Consider the following 23789-nt stretch of genomic DNA (forward strand, 5'->3'; position numbering starts at 1 on the left):
AGGGGCAGCGCAATATGACGAAGACAGGAGGCAGGAACACACAGGACAGCGCTGAACTCGCAGCTAACTTTATTTGAAGGCTTACACAAACTTTTGTACACAACCCATAGCCACGTACTCTCCCATCCATGGCGTCATTATCAGTGTGCAGGCAAAAACTCAAAATCCTGTAATGTAATGCTACACTACGAGGTGGCTTAAAAATTCAAATTCACTGTCATGAAAATTTAACGATGGCATGCTTACGCAACGCGACCCTTTTTCCCCGATATAGTCTGCCTCAATAATCTTCCTCGTGGTCCGATTTCAATACGCAGAAAGTATTGTGGTGTTTTTATAGATTGGAGTACACCCATGCTCGGAGCAATGCCGCGCTACATTTGAGTAGGCATTACCCGTTAGCAAGTGCCTATGCTCAGACGATCTAATGTTCAGGCAACGACTTGTTTGGCCGATATAGACGTGACCGCAGGAAAATGGAAGCTCGTAAACAACTCCAATTCTACAGTGCACAAGCGGGGACGTATGCTTAACAGTGCAGCCTTTCTCAGCATGAGTGGAGGCAGCCTGGGCCAACTTCCCATCAATCCTACCGCAAATTTTGATAATCTTGTTAGGGGCAGAAAAAACAGCCTTTACATCAAACCTGCCTGCTACATTCCTGAGGCTGTGTGATAGCTTGGTACATATGGAATTGCAACCAGTTTTTTCTTCTTGTCGGCAGGCTCTGGATTGTTCATTCTTGTGGGTGCTGCTAATTTTACACACTTAACAAGCTTCTGTACGGTCATGCAGACAGCATCCTCTCGAAAACCTGCCGCTCTCAAATGCTCCAGTTGTTTTAAGAAACTCTCAGAAGTCTGGTGAAAACACAATATTGAAAGTGCAGAAAATAGAACCGAAAAAGCAATGCCATTTTTCACCACCTTCGAATGTGCGGAGTGAAAATTTAAAATTGGTTTTTCTGACCTTGGGCAATACATCCAGCACACATACTTATCGGTTAGTTTAAGCCTCATATATAAAAATTGTATCTCGTTATCTGGCACTTCATGTGTAAAATCTAACCCTGAGCCACATTTGTGGAATTCTTGAAGTATATTGTGAGCCATTCGCTGGAAATTAGAACTCCACAAAGATCAGAAAATTATCAACAAATCTTAGCACTTTGATTGTTTGGTCATCTAGGTTACTTTCTAAATTTTTATCAACCCTACCTAGAAAAATGTTAGTACCGGAGCAACCTTGGAGCCAATGCAAATGCCAGATTTTTGTCTGTATAAATTTCCTTTCTAATCAACAACAGTTGAAGCTATGCAAAAAGAGAGAATCTCAAAAAAACTAAGATACCCCACAGCTGCTAGAAAATTTGAGCTCATCATTGTCCTGGGTGATACACAGTTTAACGCTTATCATTAGTTCGTCATGTGGAATGTTATAGTACAGGTCTTGAATATCGATGCTAAAGATATTACCGTCGCCAGTATTAGATTGAACGAGGAAGCTGATGAGATCATCCGAGTTTTCTACCACAAATAGGATCTCTGACCACCAATTATTGCAAATGCCTTTGTAAGTAATCCGAGACAACCCGCTGCCATGTATAATTTTCCGTGACTATTGCTCCAAATGGAATGTCAGGTTTGTGGGTCTTTGCTACGAAGAAAATATCGAAATTAAGACTTTTTGCCTTTTTTACTGATGAAGCTAGTTGCTGAAGGTTGTGGCTGTGGAGCAGCGACAGTGCGCGCTCCTTAACTTTAGCGGGCTTCAGATCTACTGCTCTGAAATTCTTTCCTATTGCATCTAACGCTTTTTGCAGAAGATACTCTCGGGCACTACAACAAAGAAACCTTCCTTATCAGAGGTCGAAACATGAAGGTTTCTACACTCGGCATATCAGACCACGAGGGAAATTATTGAGGCCTACTATATCGGGAGAAAAGGGTCGCGTTGTGTGAGCATGCCATCGTTAAATTTGTATGACAGTGAATTTAAATTTTTAAGCCGCCTCATAGTGTAGCATTAAATTGCAGGATTTTTCGTTTTTGCCTGCACACTGATAATGACGCCATCGATGGGAGAGCAGGTGGCTATGGGTTGAGTACATAAGTTTGTGTACGCCTTCGAATCAAGTTTGTTATGAGTTCAGCGCTGTCCTGTGTGTTCCTGCCTTCTTTCTGTGTCATATTGCGCTGCCCCTTCGAGATGTTCAACCAGCACCAACTCGCCCGATTGTCGTTCCTTCTACAGTATCTCTCTATTACATCGGGCTCTTTTACTCGTCCTAACAACTACGACCCACATAACCCAAGTAAGCTCGCGTCTATGGTGGCAGTATACATCTGCAAGAGCAGGATCCTCTCATGGCATGCTCGATACGCTCTTTGCCCCCAAGAAGTGCAGTCGTTGAGCGGCTACCTACAACCATCGACTCGTCACACCAAAAGGATTTGCAGACTTCTGTGCACGGAATGGATGAATCAAGCCCGATACCTCAAAGATTGTCTCCGTACAGCCTGCTGACAGAAAAAAGACAAAGGCAAGAGCAGAAGGGAGCAGAAGAGCTACAATTTTTAGATACGAGGCTTAAACTAACCGATAAGCATGTGTGCTGGATGTTTTGCCCAAGGTCAGAAAAAACAATTTTAAATTTTCACTCCGCATATTCAAAGGTGGTGGAAAAATGGCATCGCTATTTAGGTTCTATTTCCCGCACTTTTGAAACCGTGTTTTCTCCAGACTTCTTGGAGTTTCTTAAAACAACTGGAGTGTTTGAGAGCGGCAGGTTTTCGAGAAGATGCTGTCTGCATGACCGTACAGAAGCTTGTTGAGCGTGTAAAATTAGGAGCACCCACAAGAATGAACAATCCAGAGCCTGCCAACAAGAAGAAACAAACTGGTTGTAATTCCATATGTACAGTGCTCACGGAATGAAATAGGACGCGGATCATTTAGTAGAACCCTACATATGTGCAAAGTACGCGAGAGCACCATGTCATGTCGCTAGGAATTTCGTCGCCAAACGTGACGAGGACTCCGGTGTAAGCGTACGCGCCAAAATTACGTCGATGTGACACGAACTGCAGTCAGTTGAAACGAAAGTATGCGCATTACTTAGCCCTAAACTGACGTGTTTCATTCCGTGAGCACTGTATGTACATAAGCTATCACACAGCCTCAGGAATGTAGCAGGCAGGTTTGATGTAAAGGTTGTTTTTTCTGCCCCTAACAAGATGATCAAAATTTGCGGTAAGATTGATGGGAAGTTGGCCCAGGCTGCCTCCACTCATGCTGAGAAAGGCTGCACAGTTAAGCATACGTCCCCGCTTGTGCACTGTAGAATGGGAGTTGTTTACAAGCTTCCATTTTCCTGCGGTCACGTCTATATCGGTCAAACAGGTTGTCGCCTGAACATTAGATTGTCTGAGCATAGGCACTTACTAACGGGTAATACCTACTCACATGTCGCGCGGCACTGCTCTGAGCATGGGTGCACTCCAATCTATAAAAACACCGCAATACTTTCTGCGCATCGAAATCAGACCACGAGGGAAATTACTCAGGCCTACTATATCGGGAAAAAAGGGTCGCGTTGTGTAGGCATGCCATCGTTAAATTTGTATGACAGTGAATTTAAATTCTTTAAGCCACCTCGTAGTGTAGCATTACATTACAGGATTTTGCGTTTTTGCCTGTGCACTTATGACACGATCGTTGGGAGAGCACGTGGCTATGGGTTGTGTACAAAAGTTTGTGTATGCTTTCGAATAAAGTTAGCTGCGAGTTCAGCGCTGTCCTGTGTGTTCCTGCCTTCTGTCATCGTCACATTGCGCTGCCCCTTCAAGATGTTCAACCAGTACCAACTCGCCCAAATGTCGATCCTTCTAAGGCATTACTTCTACACATCATTAACGTAGCTGTGCAATATTTTTTTGAGTCAGTAATTTGATTATACTAACATATTTTTCCTGCGTGTCTGTACAGGAAAAACTTTATTCAATGGGGTTTGTGCATACAGGGAATGTGATTGCATTGTACAGACAGAATTGAAAGAATAGTGTTTTTATGTTTCTTTGCTGAAGCTTTGTTTCTTCAAAAAGAGAAGCTTGATGAACCATGTTCATCATCATCATCAGCCTATTTTATGTCCACTGCAGGACGAAGGCCTCTCCCTGCGATCTCCAATTACCCCTGTCCTGCGCCGACCGCTTCCAACTAGCACCCGCGAATTTCCTAATTTCATCGCTCCGCCTAGTCTTCTGCCATCCTCGACTGCGTTTCCCTTCTCTTGGTACCCATTCTCTAACCCTAATGGTCCAACGGTTATCTAACCGGTGCATTACATGACCTGCCCAGCTCAATTTTTTTCTCTTGATGTCAATTTGAATATCATCTACACCTGTTTGCTCTCGATTTAAACCGCTCTCTTTCTGTCTCTTAATGTTATGCATAGCAATCTTTGTTCCATCGCTCTTTGCGTGGTCCTTAAGTTGAAGATTCTTTGTCAGTCTCCAAGTTTCTGCTCATATGTCAGCACTGGTAAAAATACAGTAGGTCGTGGGTAAAACGCACTGATTGTACACCTTCCTTTTCAATGATGAGGGTAAGCTTCCAGTCAGGAGCTGATAATGTCTGCCATATGCAATCCAACCCATTTTTATTCTTCTATGAATTTCCTTCTCATGATCAGGGTTCCCTGTGATTAATTGACCTATGTAAACGTACTCCTTCACAGACTCTAGAGGCTGAGTGGCGATCCTGAACTCTTGTTCCTTTGCCCGGCTATTCATCATTATTGTTGTCTTCTGCATATTAATCTCCAACCCCACTCTTGCATTCCCTCTGTTAAGGTCCTCAATCATTAGTTGTAACTCGTCTGCATTGTTGCTGAATAGAACGATGTCATCGGCAAACCGAAGGTTGCCGAGATATTCGCCGTCGATCCTTACTCTTAAGCCTACCCAGTTCAATGGCTTGAATACTTCTTCCAAGCACGCAGTGAATAGCATTGGAGAGATTGTGTCTCCCTGTCTGGCCCCTTTCTTTATAGGTATCTTCCTGCTTTTCTTGTGTAGAATTAAGGTAGCTGTAGAACCTCTGTAGTTATTTTCCAAGGTGTTTACGTAAGCGTTCTGTGCTCTTTGATTACATAATGCCTCTACGAGTGCTGGTATCTCTACTGAATCAAATGCCTTTTCGTAATCTATGGCTTATTGTACTCGGCAGATTTCTCGATTATCTGATTAATGTTAATGACGTGGATGTGATCCATTGTAGAGTATCCCTTCCTGAAGCCAGCCTGTCCCTTGGTTGACTAAAGTCCAGTGTTGCCCTTATTCTATTGGAGATTATTTTGGTAAATATTTTATGTAATACTGGGAGTAAGCTAATGGGCCTATAATTTTCAATTCTTTTAACGTCTGCCTTTTTGTGGATTAGTATAATGTTTGCATTCTTCCTGTTTTCTGGGACCCTTGCAGTCAATAGACACTTCATATAAAGAGCCGCCAGTTTTCAAGCATTATGCCTCCTCCATCTTTGATTAAATCTACTGTTATTCCATCTTCTCCTGCCGCTCTTCCTCGTTTCATGTCTTGCAAGGCCCTTCTGACCTCATCACTAGTTATAGGAGGAGTATCTGTATCCTGTTCATTACTGTTTCAATTAGAGGTATCCTGACTCCTCTGGGTATTGTACAGGTCAGTATAGGATTCTTCCACTACTTTTACTACATCTTCGAGATTGCTCATGATATTACCCTGCTTATCTTTCAGTGCATATGTCTTGGTTTGTCCTATGTGAAGTTTCTTTCTCAAAGATTTCACGCTGCATCCATTTTTTACGGCTTCTCCAGTCCTTCTCACGTTTCTCACCAAAGCATCCACATACTTTTGCCCAAGTTCTAACCCTCTCAAACTCTTGTCCATTTTGGGTTTGTCATGCAGAGTTTATTGGTACCCCACAACGTTAATTGTGGAATTACTAAAAATTACTTTTTTACTTCTGTTACTGTCCTCCCAACTTATATTAACATTGCACAAATGCAGTAAATAGAACGAGCTGATCTGGCTCTGCAGCTCTTCATATGTTATCTTCCCTAACAACCGCTCTCCAAAATTTTTGTCATGTTCTCTCTTGCGAAGACATCAGCGATGACACTGGAAACTCTCTAAATGTGCGCACTGAAGGAAGGGCGGTGTTATAACATGCAAGCATCCTGCGGACAAGACTTGTTACTGGATGCCACGATGCTCGCATTTGGGTCCTCTAGGAAGTGCAGTACTTCATGGTTGTTGGGACTATGAGAAGGCAGTTCTAGTTGCACCAATGAAAAGCTGAAAAAAAAAAATTATCTATAGTTAATTTAATAAAATCAGTGTTTGAAGCGGTCATCGCTATCGAGCCATAGCAACCTACATCTGGGGGAGATTTCAGATCTCCACCAGATGTAGTCAGTAATCTGAAATTTCAGATTTCAGATTACCGACTGCCTGTCTTTGCTTGTCTGAACATGTTGCATATATGAGCCTGCTCCGTGGCAACACTGCAGGTATTTTACTGCAGTTCCTGCCCAATTCAAGTGATAAAGCTACGTTGCGAGTTGTAGCTTGTTTTGTGAATAAAGCAAGTGGTTACGTGTAATTGGTTACTGAAAAAGGCAATTGAATTACAGTGAGCCTTGTAAAGAAAAATATTCAAAAATCTACCAAGAAATGTAATTGATTACAAGTAATAATTTACATGTAATTCATTATGTGCAAGTCTGGAATTAAGCCACTTACAAATGCAGGTGAACCTAGAAATAGAACAATGCATTGGAGTTGTTTCAGAATTGTACGCATTTGAATTCATGCTGATAGTCCATTACTCTCTTGAAAGCCTTGATTTCCTCTGCGAAGTCTGAAAGGACTTCGTAGAGAAAATTGTGAATGAATGAATTCAGGGGTTTTAGGTGCCAAAATCGCAATTTGATTATGAGGCACACTATAGTGGAGGACTTCGGATCAATTTTGACCACCTGGGGATTAATGTGCCCCTAATTCATGGGACGTGGACGTGCTCAGCAAGGTGCGCTGCAGTGACCATAGGATGGTAAGAACTCGAATTAGCCTAGACCTGAGGAGGGAACGGAAGAAACTGGTACATAAGAAGCCGATCAATGAGTTAGCGGTAAGAGGGAAAATAGAGGAATTCCAGATCAAGCTACAGAACAGGTATTCAGCTTTAACTCAGGAAGAGGACCATAGTGTTGAAGCAATGAACGACGATCTTGTAGGCATCATTAAGGAGTGTGCAATAGAAGTCGGTGGTAACTCCGTTAGACAGGATACCAGTAAGCTATCGCAGGAGACGAAAGATCTGATCAAGAAACACCAATGTATGAAAGATTCTAACCCTACAGCTAGAATAGAACTGGCAGAACTTAGTTAATCAACAAACGTAAGCCAGCTGACATAAGGAAGTATAATATGGATAGAATTGAACATGCTCTCAGGAACGGAGGAAGCCTAAAAGCAGTGAAGAAGAAACTAGGAATTGGCAAGAATCAGATGCATGCGCTAAGAGACAAAGCCGGCAATATCATTACTAATATGGATGAGATAGTTCAAGTGGCTGAGTAGTTCTATAGAGATTTATACAGTACCAGTGACACCCACGATGATATTGGAAGAGAGAATAGTCTAGAGGAATTCGAAATCCCACAGGTAACGCCGGAAGAAGTAAAGAAAGCCTTGGGAGCTATGCAAAGGGGGAAGGCAGCTGGGGAGGATCAGGTAACAGCAGATTTATTGAAGGATGGTGGGCAGACTTCTAGAGAAACTGGCCACCCTGTATGCGCAATGCCTCATGACTTCGAGCGTACCGGAATCTTAGAAAAACGCTAACATAATCCTAATCCATAAGAAAGGGGACGCCAAGGACTTGAAAAATTATAGACCGATCAGCTTACTGTCCGTTGCCTACAAAGTATTTACTAAGGTAATTGCAAATAGAATCAGGAACACCTTAGACTTCCGTCAACCAAAGGACCAGGCAGGATTCTGTAAAGGCTACTCAACAATAGACCATATTCACACTATCAATCAGCTGATAGAAAAATGTGCGGAATATAACCAACCTTTATATATAGCTTTCATTGATTACGAGAAAGCGTTTGATTCAGTCGAAACCTCAGCAGTCATGGAGGCATAGCGGAATCGGGGTGTAGACGAGCCGTATGTAAAAATACTGAAAGATATCTATAGCCGCTCCACAGCCACCATAGTCCTCCATAAAGAAAGCAATGAAATCCCAATAAAGAAAGGCGTCAGGCAGGGAGATACGATCTCTCCAATGCTATTCACAGCGTGTTTACAGGAGGTATTCAGAGACCTGGATTGGGAAGAATTGGGGATAAGAGTTAATGGAGAATACCTTAGTAACTTGCGATTCGCTGATGATATTGCCTTGCTTAGTAACTCAGGGGACCAATTGCAATGCATGCTCACTGACCTGGAGAGGCAAAGCCGAAGGGTGGGTCTAAAAATTAATCTGCAGAAAACTAAAGTAATGTTTAACAGTCTCCGAAGAGAACAGCAGTTTACGATAGGTAGTGAGGCACTGGAAGTGGTAAGGGAATACATCTACTTAGGACAGGTAGTGACTGCGGATCCGGATCATGAGACTGAAATAATCGGAAGAATAAGAATGGGCTGGGGTGCGTTTGGCAGGCATTCTCAGATCATGAACAGCAGGTTGCCATTATCCCTCAAGAGAAAGGTTTATAACAGCTGTGTCTTACCAGTACTCACGTACGGGGCAGAAACCTGGAGGCTTACGAAAAGGGTTCTACTTAAATTGAGGACGACGCAACGAGCTATGGAAAGAAGAATGATAGGTGTAAAGTTAAGGGATAAGAAAAGAGCAGATTGCGTGAGGGAACAAACGCGAGTTAATGATATCTTAGTTGAAATCAAGAAAAAGAAATGGGCATGGGCAGGACACGTAATGAGGAGGGAAGATAATCGATGGTCATTAAGAGTTACGAAATGGATTCCAAGGGAAGGGAAGCGTAGCAGAGGGCGACAGAAAGTTAGGTGGGCGGATGAGATTAAGAAGTTCGCAGGGACGACATGGCCACAATTAGCACATGACCGGGGTAGTTGGAGAAGTATGGGAGAGGCCTTTGCCCTGCAGTGGGCGTAATCAGGCTGATGATGATGACGATGATGAATGCATGGGACATGGGCGTTTTTGCATTTAGCCCTCACCAAATGCGGCCGCCGTGGGAAATCATTGTTCAGAATGAACTTTCTAATGGCATCTGGTTGGTGGTACACACATTTTCTGTCGGAGCAGCTAGATCTGGAGCCTGAGGTAAAGGCCAAGTGAACAAGTCGAGTAGTATAGTCATGTTTTCAGATTAATCTGTGGAGGAAGGGAAATGGCGTTCTTTTATTGGGATATTAAACAGCTGTTAGCTGCAACGCTACTTGTTTTTGCCTTTGGCTAATAAAGGTGACTGACATTGCAAACTGTATTAGATGAAAAGGAAAAATTGTCATCCACCTGAATTACAAAGGAAGCCCATATTGGTTTCCTTGGTAGTTTACTGCTACAATTGGGGTGGATGACAATTTTTCCCTTTTATCTACTTTCTTCCACCTAGCCTGCTTCTGCAGAACTGATTTGCCATAAACTGTATTAGGGCTGTACTTTGGAGACAGCGAGATAGTTTGACCAAGAAAAGTCAGTGTGTTTGGAAACACACCTTCTCAAAGTAAACAACACCAGTAGAACAGGTTGAATGCATTTAAAGCACTCTGTTAAAGACGACAACGCCAGTATGAATTTTAGAATGCAGCTCTTAGGTGCCCATTCCTGTGGCGAGCGTCGGTCTAACCGAGCGAACGAGCACAGCGAAAGATGAAAGCGTTAGCGGCACGCAGTGGCGAATGAAAATGTGAGGAGGGAAGTGGAGGAAGAGTGTGCCGAAGAACCATGACGCGAAAAGCAAAGCAAGGGGGTATGGTAAAAGGCGAGAAGAAAAGCGTAGTGTGGCAACGTTGGCTACGAGATGGCGCCAGAGCAGCATATGTCATCTCTCTAGGAGGTCTGTCGGCGGCGGCTGCTGTGAGTCGCGCCCATGTGTTGCCCATGAGCTGGCTCTTGTGATCTTACAATCAGCGAGGCAGTATTGCCGTAGCGCCACACTTCGCTCCGTTTGCAACATGCTGCACAAGACAGATTGTCTGCGCCAGCCAATATATCGCAATATAAAACACGTAGGAGCTGTGCTCAAATTTCGCATTAGGGAGTAATCTATACTCCTAGGTAATCTAATTAGGGAGCATAGTATAGTAAGCTAATTAGTACAGTAATTATCTTGCAAGTGGTCGTCTGGACTTTCCATAAATGAAAGATGCTCTGGCATATCAAAAACGTTACTATTGGCTTCGTTTCATTTTCTGGGCTTAAAGCAGAATTTTCGGGTATCAAACTTGGTGAATGAAAAATTAGATACACTACATTGGGGTCCTTACAGATGTGGATGAATTTTCATCATGGTTGACAGAGTTAAATTATTGTGAAATATTCAGAGAAGCGAGCCCCATAAGAAAATCCACATCCCTGAAAGATAAAAATGTTTGTGGCCTCCTTGGTGCTACTGCCAAGAAAGCATCTATGACAATAGAGTAGTCCATTGCAGGGTAGCCAACTAGGCTCAGTCCTGGTTAATTTCCGTCTTTCATTTATAATTTTCTCTCTTGTACACACTAGTTGTAGACACTTAAAAGGGGCACATAGTACATTTTTTTCCACTGCATGTACTGCAACATTAAAAATTAATTTATGAAGTTTTACGTGTCAAACCAGGATCTGATTATGAGGCACACCATAAAGGGGGACTCCAGATTAATTTTCACTGCCTGGGGTTCTTCAACGTGCACCTAAATCTAAGTACATGGGTGTTTGCATTTCGCCCCCATCGAAATGCGGCTGCTGTGGCCGGGCACTAAAGCCTCTAGGCAACCAGGGCAGGTTACGCCTACTGCAGGTCGATGGAATGGTATATACAGGGTGTTTCAGGAGGGCTAACACTTTCAAAAATTCTCAAAAAGGTTGCCTGTGGCAGACAGCACAATTCTAGTTCCTGAGCTGGCCTACTCGAAGAGGCGGACGCTACCTGCACAAAAATTAAAGTGCATAATCAACTAATTAAGGAAAATTCTATAATTAAGTTTTTAACTAATTACTTTATGGCCCATATTGCAATTTACTAATTCTAGCCATGGAGTCTGCAAGGCGGATCCACTTGGAACAAATTCTTAAGATGGCACCAATATCGAGATACTAATTCCGTAACCTTGTGGAGAAATGCATTGGCGTTCCAGTTACTTTCTAATCAAAATGCCGTTTTATGCATTCAAGCACAAAAGTAACAGGAATGCTAATGCATTTCTCTGCAATGTTCAAGAATTAATGTATCGAAACTGGTGTCATCCTGAGAATTTGTTCCAAGTTGATCTGCCTTGCGAACTCCATGGCTAGAATTTGTAAACTGCTATATGGGCCATGAAGTAAATAATTAAAAAACTTTTAGTCGATCATGCATTTCAATTTTTTGTGCAAGTAGTTTCCGCCTCTTCGAGTAGGCCAGCTTATCAACTACAGTTGTGCGATCTGCCACAGACAACCTTTAAAGAATTTTGAAAGTGCTTGCCGAAACACCCGATATGTAACCCCTAGGTGATGACCACTTTGTACATATTGTTACTAGCATAAATTTTGCATTGACATTTTTTTCCCTATTGTGGAATTATTGGCTGAGAAACATACTTTGTGTTGGTCTCAGAAGCACGTTTCAAATGTCTCTCCTATTTTGCTCTTCCGAGCGCAGCATACTCAACCACCAGGCAACTGAGCTTTGCAACAGACTGTTGACTGTGGGGCTAGTTGTTGATGCATTGCAGACATTGTGCTGATCAGAAAATTGCAGTAAATGAAGAGAGGCAAGGTAGATGGGACAGACCGCTTCCTCGACGTGCCGAGTAAAGTGAGCATTGTTCCATCTGCCTTGCCTCTCTTCTTTCTTGCAAATGTTGCGATCAGTGCAATATTCACTTTGCAGCAAAGCCAACCTTGATCTACGCAAAATTAAGATGCACATTCATTGGCAGTGCTGAAGTTCACCTTCGTTATAATGAGGCCATGTATGATGCGAAAGTATGTTCATTGCGCTCAATGTTTATAAGCATATATTTGTTACATGCCGATATCGGTGTGAAACATATTTATGTACTTCATTACATCCACATTTCGTGCCATCAAGGCTCTACTGTATTATGCTGCTGCTCTAAAGAAATGCCGAAGAGGCTATGTCATAAAGTTGAGCCTGCCTCGTATGTGCACATCTCATTCGCCGTTCGGGGTGACACGTGGTCCTGTCAAAACGTTGCCATGGTATGCATTAGTGCATCATGGTATGGTGTAGTGCTGTACTTTAAACAGCCCACGAGAACACTTAAAATTTCGAGACTGTTAAAGAGCATAGTTTCCTAGAGATGTTACTAGCGGGCACACTGGCGCTGCAATCGTTACCACGGGAATGATATAGTTATCCACGGATGCGTCTAATCTTCATACTTGTGTATAGCGATTCTTCTTGTGGCATTATTATGCTTGACCTTTAAAAGCCTTCAAGAAATCACGTTTTTCTAAATGCACGAAAGCAATAAGTGTCTGCACACATGCATGCTCACTGCGAATGGTTGCAATTACAATGCGACATTTTGTTGAAAATGATCAATTTTCAAAGTCGCAGAGCCGTTTGAAGACAGACGGATAATGTTTAGGTAAACCCATGCACAGATTGTCATGCTGGCTGGAACGATCGACTTGCAGTTCCCACGGATAATTAGCGCTCGAGTAAATTTTGGTAGAAGAGTCTGTAACTAGAAGAACTAACTTGTGTCATTGTCGGCAATATTATGCAAGCACTAACATGGCAAGTGTGCACACTGCGGCTTAATTAAAGTCTATAGAAAGGAAACGTGTAATCACCTTTTGTGCCTTTCGTCCATCCAAGTGCTTATCCGTGGCTGTGCTTAAGATACAAAAGTGCTGCAGTGAAACTTCCATGGTAAGCTTGCAGCTCTAGACTTGCTTTCAAATAGGAAGACAAGAATACCTCTATTTCTTCAATTATAGAAAAGAAATTCCCATGTATTTCGTCAGAAACAGGACAAACATTTCCATGCGCTTCATGGCACTGTCCACAGAAATAGGCTTTTAGTGTATGGCCATCATTTAACATTATACCGAGAAACGGTAGGCCACAATTACAGCATCTTGCGTGCTTTTGAATGCACAATATAATTATAACAAAAACTTGCTTATATTTCTCTGAAAAAGAGGAAAAGCATCTCCATGTACTTCATGGTGTGGCTATCACAGAACGGTAACAGAACAAGTAATGACAAGTGAAAAGAAAGACACTTGAGGTATGATTTGTGCAGAGGTTAACGTTACCCTGCATGAATAAATTACACAATACCTCCAGCGTCTTAGCTGGTATGTAAAACACTGAACAATGGTTTATCAATGGCACGGGAACATGATGGTCCATATACATATGAGATGTCTCTCCAAAGTTTGTAGGCTAGAAAACTTTGCAAGGCAAAGTACAATTGTGATGGTACAATTGTGATGACTATGGGAAATGATTGAGTAAGGCACCAAATGAGCACAACTATAGGTCCCACAGCACTTTCTGCCGTGGAGGTTTCTTGGGCGGCTTTGGAGGTGACTGCCCGGGAGCTAGGATGGGCATGCGTTTCCGGGATGCCGTTGGCGATTTGACTGGCGTTCTGGGCTGAACATCGATGTTGTGGCTGCTACCTGGAGTCTGTGAGCGTGGAGAATGAACCGGAATGTTCTTTGTGGCTTGTACGGGCAAGGGATTGCCTCCTAGTGGTGCAGCCGCACTCCTGATGACAATAGTTTTGATTGCCGCAGGTGCTGGGGCGGTGTTGGGACGATTTGCAGAATCTGCGCAGTGATAGAGTAACAACAAACATGAGTGGTGGATGAATGTTTGATAGGGTGCATCCTAAAGAAACACCTAGTGCTACATGAGATGCCATAATGGAGTGTTCTGAATTAATTTCAGCCACATGGGGTTTCACTATAGGGACCCTAATTATATTTAACTGAGATCGAATACTGACCAATCAAATAATTCGTTTGACTTGAAGTACCTCAAAATTTACACAGAAATAATCCACGGTCACTATCCAAGTATGCAAATAGCCTAAACGTGTCATGTATGAGGCATTTCATGTATGAGGCATGTCATGTATGTACCGTTCCATGCGTCATTATGTCGCAACTTGCGAATTGTGTCAGTGCCAGAAGAAACCTCCCATGCCACCTGTCGGACGACTCCATCCAATTGAAGTTCCCTCTGAATCGTTCTTTTGCATAGGCTTTAACCTGCTTGGGCCTTTTCCGAAGACAACTAGAGGGAATAAGTAAATCGCCATCGCTACTGATTACGCGACACGCTACGTGATAACAAAGGTGTTGCCGACTAGTTGCGCAACAGACGTTGCCGATTTTATCCTCCACGACGTCATTCTTCACCACGGTGCACCTCAACAGTTATTTACAGACTGCGGCTGCTCGTTCTTGTCTCGAGTTGTCGACGACCTCCTCCGCTCTTGTGCCACTGAGCACAAGCTGTCCACCGCCTACTACCCAACAACGAACGGTCTTATGGAACATCTCAACCGAACAATCACAGAGATGATGTCGATGTACATCTCTAACGATCACCGCGACTAGGGTGCCACGCTGGCCTACGTGACGTTTGCGTATAACTCGTCCCAACATGACCACCACAGGATATTCACCCTTTTATCTTTTGTATGGTCGCGACCCCACACTGCTGTTTGACACCATTCTCCCTTCTGTGCCACGTGTTGCAACCGAGTATGCTCGTGAAGTCATCGACTGCACTCACAAGGCACGTCAAGTCGCCCTATCTGGTTTATTAGCCTCACAGCATATACAAAAAGAGCGTTATGACTGGTGCCGTTGCTATGTTAAGTTCGTGCCAGGTGCTTGGGTGTTCCGTTGGTCACCATGTCGTCGGGTTGGCCTCTCCCAGAAGCATCTCTCTCGCTATGCAGGGACTTAAGTCCTACATCTAGTTAATGACGTCAATTACGAGATTGCGCCACTACAGTCCTCAAGTCCGACGGCTATTGACGTCATCCACGTTTCACGGCTGAAGCCATATTTTGCTCGCAGTTCTTCACCTACCATGCGCCAAGGTGGCGCTTCACCACCCGGGGGTCCTGTTACAGAAGGATGAAAGAAGAAGAAGAGAGGAAGAAGAAGATCGCGGGACGCTGGCTGCTGCGTGTTTATGGTACATACCAACAACACGTCTTAACCATCAGCCATATTAACTACTCTGAGTCATATTGTATATATATATATATATATATTGTGAATACAATCTTCTATACTCCCGACAGCCCCGTAACAATACTGAAGAGTAGAAGATAGGTGCCGTGGGGTCCAAATAATCAGGCAGGTCAGAAGAATCTGGTGTCCAAACAATCGGTCCGAGACTAGCTGTCAGTAGCACTTTGAAACGAAATTCCTGCTCTGACGTGGTAGACATCATTTAATGTGATCACATGGATACTTCATTTCAGAAAAAAAGTTAGCCACTTTGGAACATTTGCTGTACTTGCACATTCAGTGTACCCACCAAAGTCTCCTTTCAGCATTCTGTTCAGCAGCTGCACGTCCAGTGTCCTTGATGTTGGGTAGTAGATGACCTTCCTCAAGAGGTTGTCCAAGTGCAGCAGTTTCCGGTGCCCATGAACCAGAAACTTGACTTTTTGAGGCAGCTTCTGGTCCATCCAAGTAATCTGAGAACCAAAAATAGAGAATAAAGACAAAGACAAGGCAGAGATGGAACAAACGTGTGAGGTAACCTGCTTCAGTTGGATGTTCTTGAAAGAACAAAGAACAAACTAGACAGTGTTACTAGAACATAGAGAAAGCCACAAGCAGGGATGTGGAATTGAAGGCCCCTGTGCAGTAGTAGACCTGAGATACGGGGTAGACGACACCATGGAGTGTAGGTACCTGAAATTCTGGATGATGCTAAAGGGATACTAAACAAAAATATAATTTGATGCACTAAAGAATTACCCTTCCACAATGCCAAAAAAAGCCACTCTTAGCATGAGAAATGCCTTGGTAAACGAGAAATGATGCAACAACTGAAGATGGGTGGCACCGCCTCGAAGTTTGTCATGAATTTTCATGGTGTCTGCTTGAGCCCAGCTAATTTTGATTGGTAAAGATAAACCATATTGTATTCTAAAAGAGCCAAAGGCTGAACCTGTCAAGGTTAATAAGACACACTGGCCCAAATACGAAAAAAAAAAAAAAAATGCTTTGAATTCGGTGACGTTACACTGACTGGGATTTCGGTGTGCAAATAGAAAAATCTAACTTCGACCTTAATTTTTTCTCCTTAACCCTTTCAGGGTCAATGATGTAAATATACAGTGCCGCGAACAAGTCGAAAATGCTTGATGCCGTATATTTATGGCGCCATCTGTAAATTTAAAAAGCGCGCCTACTTCCTAACGTTTTCTTTTGTGGCATCTGCTGCCACTATGTGGGAATACAGGGAATTCTTTTCTCGCACCTCCATCCCTCGGTTTTCGTTGCATGGTTTGTTTTAGAGCGAGTTAGCTCTGGTGCGTCTATATACTATCGCTCGTGCGTTGGCGCACGCGCTGCCAGGCGGCGGTTTGAGTTTTGCTCCGTGGGTGGTTTTGGCTTCTTGCGCTCGCAAAACTTATAGCTATCTCGTTACTAATCGCTCAAAGGGCGACCGCTTGTTTCTCGCTCTTTTAGTGCTCACAGGGGTGCGCATAGGAAGGATGCTGCCGTGCATGCGAAGTTTCCTTTCCTTTTTTGGAGACGCGCGAAAACTAATTGCCTCTGATTGGCGATAAGATGAAAATTAGCAGAAGTTTGTCACACGTATTGCTTTTTTTGATGGCCACACAACCACACGGATTTCTTGCTTGCGCTCACCTACGCAGTTCAATTACACTATGTACGTAAATATTACTGTAAGAGCAGGAACATTTGAGACTTTTTTTTTTTTTTTGATGCGAGGATAAATGCCTCAGGGCATACAAGGGTATGTGATGGGGGTGAAAAGGATGATTAAATGAATGAAAAAAGATTTGCTGACTTAATGAAGTCCAAGAGAGATCGATAATGCGGTCCCTGCGTCCAAGCAGTGTAATGGCTCAGATTATGCGGCGAGAGTCCCGCTGCTGCGAGGTGCCGCAGCCTCGTCGGTTTCAGTGCAGGGCAAACCCACAGCAGGTGGTGGATGTCGGCTTCAACATTTCGCGACTTGCAGAGTGGACACTCAGGACGAGGATATAGCAGGCGAAAGTGCGGCCACTTCCTAGTCACGGCAGGAGTGAGGGCTACCCCGACCCGGATCCTCCGAAGCGCAACCTCCTCTGCACGGGTAAGACCGCGGGGGAGGTTTACCGCACACGGAGGTATGAGAGCACGTGTGCGGCGCCGGAGGTGCTCCTTTCTTGTTAAAAGGAGGGTGGCATCATCTAGGTGAAAGAGTTGAGGCAGTGACGATGGAGAGGTCGCTAGACGGGTCGCAGAATCCGCACGGCTTTGGAAGCTTAGAAGGTCGCGTGGGATCCACTCGACAGATATTGGCTGCGGGATGCGTGCCGCCAGAAGATGGATCTGTTGGCATATGTCAGGGCTGCGACTGACGCGTCGCAGAAGCCGCGTCGCCTGGAGGGCATCAGTGCGGATGACGATGCGGGCCGTGGGGACCATGGGAAAGGCGGCCACAGAGCACAACGCTTCTCGGATAGCAAGGAGCTCAGCACAAAAGGAGGAAGGAGGTTCTTGGACTTGAAACCGGGTCGTCTTATTAAGGGCAGGTGCGCATGGGCAATAAATTGCAGTGGTTGTTTCGCAGCCCTTAATGCTTGCATCAACGTAAAGGACGATGGAGCCAAGCGGCAGGTGGGCATCTTGAGCTACAATTCGGTCACGAAGCGACGCCGCCGCGTGAGTTGATGTCGGGCGATGTATATCAGTCGGCTTGTTATCACTCAGCTGTACAAAACTCCAGGGAGGAAGAACTGGCGACGGTGGTGGTAGAAGCGAGTTCGAGAAAGCGTAAGCCCTGAGAGCACACGGTGCGTGTGAAAGGCTGGCCTTAAGCTTGCGAGCATCACGTCGCTGCTGCACCAGCTCATCTAGTGTGTTGAGCTGTGCATTTTCTTGGAGAGCCACGATCGGGGTGATGCGGGGAAGGCAAGTGATGACCCTCATTGCCTCGCGATTAACAGCCTCAAGGCGATCCCATTGTGCCCTCGTCAAATGCTGGAATTGGGCTTGATAAATAAGGCGTGGTTGCACTACCGCCTTCACCAATTGTCGCGCAACATATGAGCGGGCGCCGCCCATTTTAGGAGCAATGCGCCTAATCAGACCCAACGTCTCAATTGCCTGCTTTTTAGCGCTGGAGAGCCAAGCAGTTCCGGTTCCCGACTCGTGCACCATCAGACCCAGAATTTTTATAGTTGAACATTGTTGAAGAGGGGTTCCGGATAGATGAAGACGAATGGGTGTTCCAGAGAGTTTACGCCGGCCCCAGCGATTGGCGACTGACATGTAAGCAGATTTGCTGACGGAAAGCCTAAGGCCGACCGAAGAGGCGTAAGTCGCCGTGATATCTAAGGCTGATTGAAGGGCAGCGGCTTGAGTCTGCAGGTCGTGATGAGTGCTCCATACCGTGATGTCATCAGCGTACAACAAGAACTTTATGTCGGGTACATCGTGCAAGCGCCATGCAAGCGGGATGAAAGCAATATTGAATAATGTGGGTGATAATACAGATCCCTGGGGTACGCCACGAAGAGGGACAAATATTTGAGACTTACGAAATATTCTCATGTGCGCATTTTCTAAGCCTTGAACTATGTGTATAACAACGCATCATATTTTTAATTCTTATAAGTTTACGGTACATATATACCAATGCAAAATATTTTTTCTCAATTTATGGTTACTCTAAAAAAATTACGGTATATTGTTTTTTAAATAGGTCCCTCAGAAGAATCGGAATCTGCAATAAAAAAAGATTGACGCTGGATAGTCGCATACGGCGAAAAAAATCGACCCTGAAAGGAGTAATCATATTGCTGCAAAGTTAACAAAAATATTGTTTTGAAAGATTGATTTATTAGTCTTAATAGACTTGCCCCTGTATTCAGAAATGCATGACTGTGCTTGACTTGATCAGAATAATGCCTGTTAGGAATGCACTGAAGGAAGCGCAATGAACGTTTTGGGCACGCTCTAACCAGGCATCTTTAGATCAAGTTAAGCATGAACTTCAAGTTAAGATGCATTTGTGAATACGGGGGTTAGTGTTCCTTTTTAGTGTCCCTTTAGGAGAAAGAGGTGGAGTTAGGTCACGTCATGTAATACATACAACAGATGGTCACCCATAAGAACGACAACAGAAAGGATGGAGGGGAAGTGAACACGCCTGAGGGTGGCAACGGGTTAGATGAAGCAACAAAGCTAGGAAATCTGCAGGCAACGGATGAAATTAGTCGTTCACACGGGGTAGGAGCAACTGGAGGTCACAGGGAGAGGCATTCGCTCGGCAGCAGACTCAAACAGGCTGGCGATGATGACGCGACGCAACCAATGATGGTGTACAAAAGCCATCAAGTAAAGTGAGTGTGAGTAAGGTCAGCTTTTCAATGTTGCTTGCCGTCCAGCAAGATGAGGGGGGAAAAAGAAAGTCTTGTACCATTAATCTGTCAATTGACAAAAACCACTAGAGGGAAATCTGGCATCATGATCATTCAGCTACCATGGCAACGATGAGTAGCATACGTGGATTTATCTATTCTTCGAATTTGTGGCTTCAGAGATTCTTGCGGCATTACTTTTTATGCTTTATGCTTAAGGCAATAAATCTTTGCACACATGTCTAATCATTGCTAGTTGGATTTATAATGAAATATTTTGTTGAATATGAGCAATCTGCAAGGTCGTAAAGCCACTTGAAGCAAATAGGAGTAAGTTTAGACAAATCCGTGTATTCTCCCATCATTTCCTTGCTGGCTGAGCCCACCATATCTGCAGCTACCGTAGTCGCTAGTAATTTTCATAGAGAAACTCTATCAGAAACCAGCGATGGCCAGGAGCTGCTACGGCAGTTTGAGTGTCCCTCTAAGATATGTCAACACCATCCGGCAGGAAGGCCCCCCCCCAAGATTTTGTTATTTCAAAGGAACACAAACACCTGTGTCATTGCAGGCTAATGCCCAACACACCCAGCCAAGCTTTATCTACGAGTATGCATGTTTCGAGGAGCATATGTGTGCCTGCATTATAGCACACCTGTGCCCTTTCGGGTCAGACGCTGGAGACATGTGCCTCAATATGACTGGTGAATTTGCCAACATGCAATCGCAGCATGTTTAAACCATTTCTTCCACCTGCTAGGCTGTGTGTTACGACACTTCTGTTGGCACAAAAAGTTTCGGCAGTGGTTGCCCATGGGTTCAACGAAGTACTCACCACGGCTGGTGCAGCCACCAGGTAGGAGCCGTACTCAGTGCCGCAGTCCGGATAGAAGTGGGCCCAGCTGCCCCGGTTATCCTTGTAGAACGGATGCTCCCTCGTGGGCAGCAGCACTGAGGGGTCACCGTAGAACAGGTACAATAGCGTGCCAGGCAAGAATGGCTGTTTGACTTCCTCAAAGCAGCTGCGTGGAAAACTTTGATGCTCAGGTGCCAGGTAACTGATGGCTTGCGAAGTTAAAAAACGGGAAGCAGATACAACTGAGCACCGCTGTGCAAAACATACATTTGCACCCTCTTGCAGCAGTCACTAACTGCGCATGGAGGGCTTAGACTCTAAATGTTAAGTGCAACATTTTCTCAGTGGCAGTACCCAGCCAAAAGGTGACAGGGAGGAGGTATGCTAGAAACAAGGTCAAGGTGACGTCTTCTCTAATGTAAAAATAATCCCAACCTGGCAACAACCTAGTTGGTATAGATCCATAGTTAATCTTAGCACAAATTCACTGCACAGTGGTTCCCTTGTCGGCGTATCTTGAATATACACAACACAAGCTATGATCCCATCGCTTAATCCGTCTGCCATGTGAGAACAATATGGCTACAAGTGCACTTGCCTCCTCTTATCTATGTCCAAGAAAACGACATAGCTGATAGCTTCTGGTTGTATGCCCGTTGGCAAGAGCTTGCTCTCATCAACTTCATGGATGTCAGGTGCATGCGTTATAGCAGGATCACTCTGGAAAAAAAAAATTAAAAAAATTCAGACAGGAAACATCTCAGTATGACTGTCGACGTTAACGCGATTAGCACTGAATCAATGTAGTGACACACCATATCCAGACAAGATTGTACAAATACACATGATGCGGGTTCGATTGCGCCCCCCAGCATTGAAGAAATTTTAAAGGATTATTTTTCTGCCTTTTTTGTCATTTGCTGAGCAGCAAAACCCAATGGCACTACCCAGTGATCAAAGTTGCCATCAAAGAGGCACACTGAAGAGTGGGGCATACCCAGTGACCCAAGTTTGCATGAAAGAGGTTAGAGACAGACAAACATACAGGAAACTTGGTGAAGTACGTAAAGAATGTTAATTGCATTAAAAATTAGCCAGCAGTTACACTTGCATCATCTTGTAACTACGTATTACAAGCACGGTACAATATCTGCAATGGAGCTTCGCGACTGTCTAAATGCAAATTGTAAATATTGATATACCACGACAGAACCAACTTGTCGTAAATGTGTAGCATGTGTCATAAACAGTAAAAGCAATACCTGAATACAACAATGCTGAAAACAGCTGTCAAGATGCCTTCATCTCTACTGGGCTACACACATGCATTAAGTATTTTCTTTACTGGTTTGCTGCATCATAGTTGCCAAAATATGTTGAACAAATAGAATTTTCTAAAAAGAAGAAAATAAAATGGAAATGTGCCTCCGCAAAACAACTTCCAAGCAAGTGGCCACTACAAAAGCAACACCAAATGCATAAAGTTTATCAATACCTCCGAGAAATGACTTTCAACCCAGAGCCTTGTGTTGTGTTGCACACTCTCCTTCATGACCTTCTGACTAGGGAACCGAGACGGGGCAGAAGCTGCTTTGTTGGCAGGCTGTTGCTGAGATGATTCTGTGTTTTCTTCGCTATCTTCTTCAAAGGTAGACTTTCTTTTCTTGTCAAGGATGAGGCGGGCATCACCGATGTTCTGCCTCTTGGCAGCCACACGACCTGGAGCTTGTTCATGCCTTGCTTCGAAAGTAACACCATTCACCCCGGACTCCTGGCAAGCTACAAAGTTCCGTGTACTGCTTCTCACTTTGTTTGCCTGGGACTCCTGGCCAGTTACAAAGTTCCTTGAACTACTACTCATCTTGTTTCCCTCTGGCCCTCTTCCTCTCCATGTTCCCTGAAAGCCAATGGAGGGAACATTTTCGGGGCCACTGTCATTGCCGAGGAAACGGCTGCAAACTCCATCGTTCTTGATGCGAAAGTCCGTAAATGTGAGTGTCTCGTCGGAGCCCGAAATTGTAAAATTCAGTTCGCGGGGCGGTGACTGCCGGGCACAGTTCACAGTCGGACAGTCCACTCTGAAACTGCTCTGTGGTACATCATTCCTACCAAATAGGGTTTTCTCTTGTTCGCGATGCTTCAACGACTCGAAATAACCTCGAGTTCCCACATCGCATGGCGGCGTTTCCCAGACGGCAGGTTCGTCCGGACAAGTGATCCTAGCTGGCGTGTGAGGCCGTACGGGATTGGGAGTTCGCGGCCGAACGGGATTTGGAGTTCGCGGCCGAGTAGGATTCGGAGTACGCGGACGAAGGGGAATCGGCGAGCGGTCGGGCGTAGGTAGCAGTCCTCTTGAGACGGGACTGTTAACAGTCGCGTTGCTGGGGCACTGAGGTGGTGCTCTTGAGGGTGGTCTGCGCGGACTTGGGCTGCCCGCGCAGTCATCAAAAATGGAACTGTCAACATTCGCTTTCCTCGATTGGTGAACTTGCACTGGTGCGGCGTCGCGGCCGGCGATGTTTCCAGTGCTGCACTCTTGCGCCTTCCACGGGTTGGAGGTTTTGTTCTTCAATATTGGCTGCGGCTGCTTCTGTTGCGCTGCTGTGGCAGACACCGCCCGATAGGGATTCCAGTTAGAATCGTGGTTGTGTCTTTCTTCGGACTGATGTGGGCGGGAAGAAAAACGAAAGTCGGTGTCGAACGCAGCTTTCATCAAATCGTGAACCTCATAGCCCGGCTGCTCCACGACGTGCCTGCCGACGCTACGCGACGCGGGGAATGCTCGCTTGCCGGCTCCAGAATCGGCGTCGTAGGAATCCAGACTTTGAAAGTTGTCCTCTTGCTGTCTACGAAAACCAAATTCATTGTCATCTTCACTGTACTTTACGCTTTCCTCAGAAGCGCCTTGCCTGTGGTACGTGCTCGGCGACTTGTCGTTGAGCTCATGACGGCGGTAGCCGAAAATGGACACGTTTGAACGGGGCTGCCAACGCTGGCTGTTGTTACTTTGAGACCATGGAGGGCGTCTGGTGTTTCTGTACCTGTTGCCATTCATGTCCGCGATAGTTGTCACAGTCGCGAAATAGCAGCGCGCG

General features: G+C 44.7%; 1 protein-coding gene across 1 annotated transcript; it reads right to left on the reverse strand.

The window, feature by feature from the left end:
* Positions 1 to 13179: 13179 nt before the first annotated feature.
* On the reverse strand, positions 13180 to 23749 carry LOC126530984 (uncharacterized). Its single transcript, XM_050178329.3, has 5 exons — positions 22190 to 23749; positions 21293 to 21414; positions 20674 to 20860; positions 15767 to 15929; positions 13180 to 14034 (listed from the first exon to the last, which is right to left on the reverse strand). Exons 1-5 carry the CDS (start codon positions 23747 to 23749, stop codon positions 13736 to 13738), a joined length of 2331 nt encoding a protein of 776 aa, XP_050034286.2. The 3' UTR covers positions 13180 to 13735.
* Between the last annotated feature and the right edge of the window lie 40 nt (positions 23750 to 23789).

The sequence above is a fragment of the Dermacentor andersoni genome, chromosome 5 (assembly GCF_023375885.2).
Source record: "Dermacentor andersoni chromosome 5, qqDerAnde1_hic_scaffold, whole genome shotgun sequence".
NCBI classification, from domain to species: Eukaryota; Metazoa; Arthropoda; class Arachnida; order Ixodida; family Ixodidae; genus Dermacentor; species Dermacentor andersoni.

Coding starts and splice junctions, on each gene's coding strand:
- LOC126530984 (XM_050178329.3), bottom strand. CDS start 23,749: ATGAATGGCAACAGGTACAGAAACACCAGACGCCCTCCATGGTCTCAA. Junction 21,415..22,189: donor TTGAAAGTCATTTCTCGGAG/GTATTGATAAAC, acceptor TTTTTTTTCCAG/AGTGATCCTGCTATAACGCA. Junction 14,035..15,766: donor AATGCTGAAAGGAGACTTTG/GTGGGTACACTG, acceptor ATCACTGCGCAG/ATTCTGCAAATCGTCCCAAC.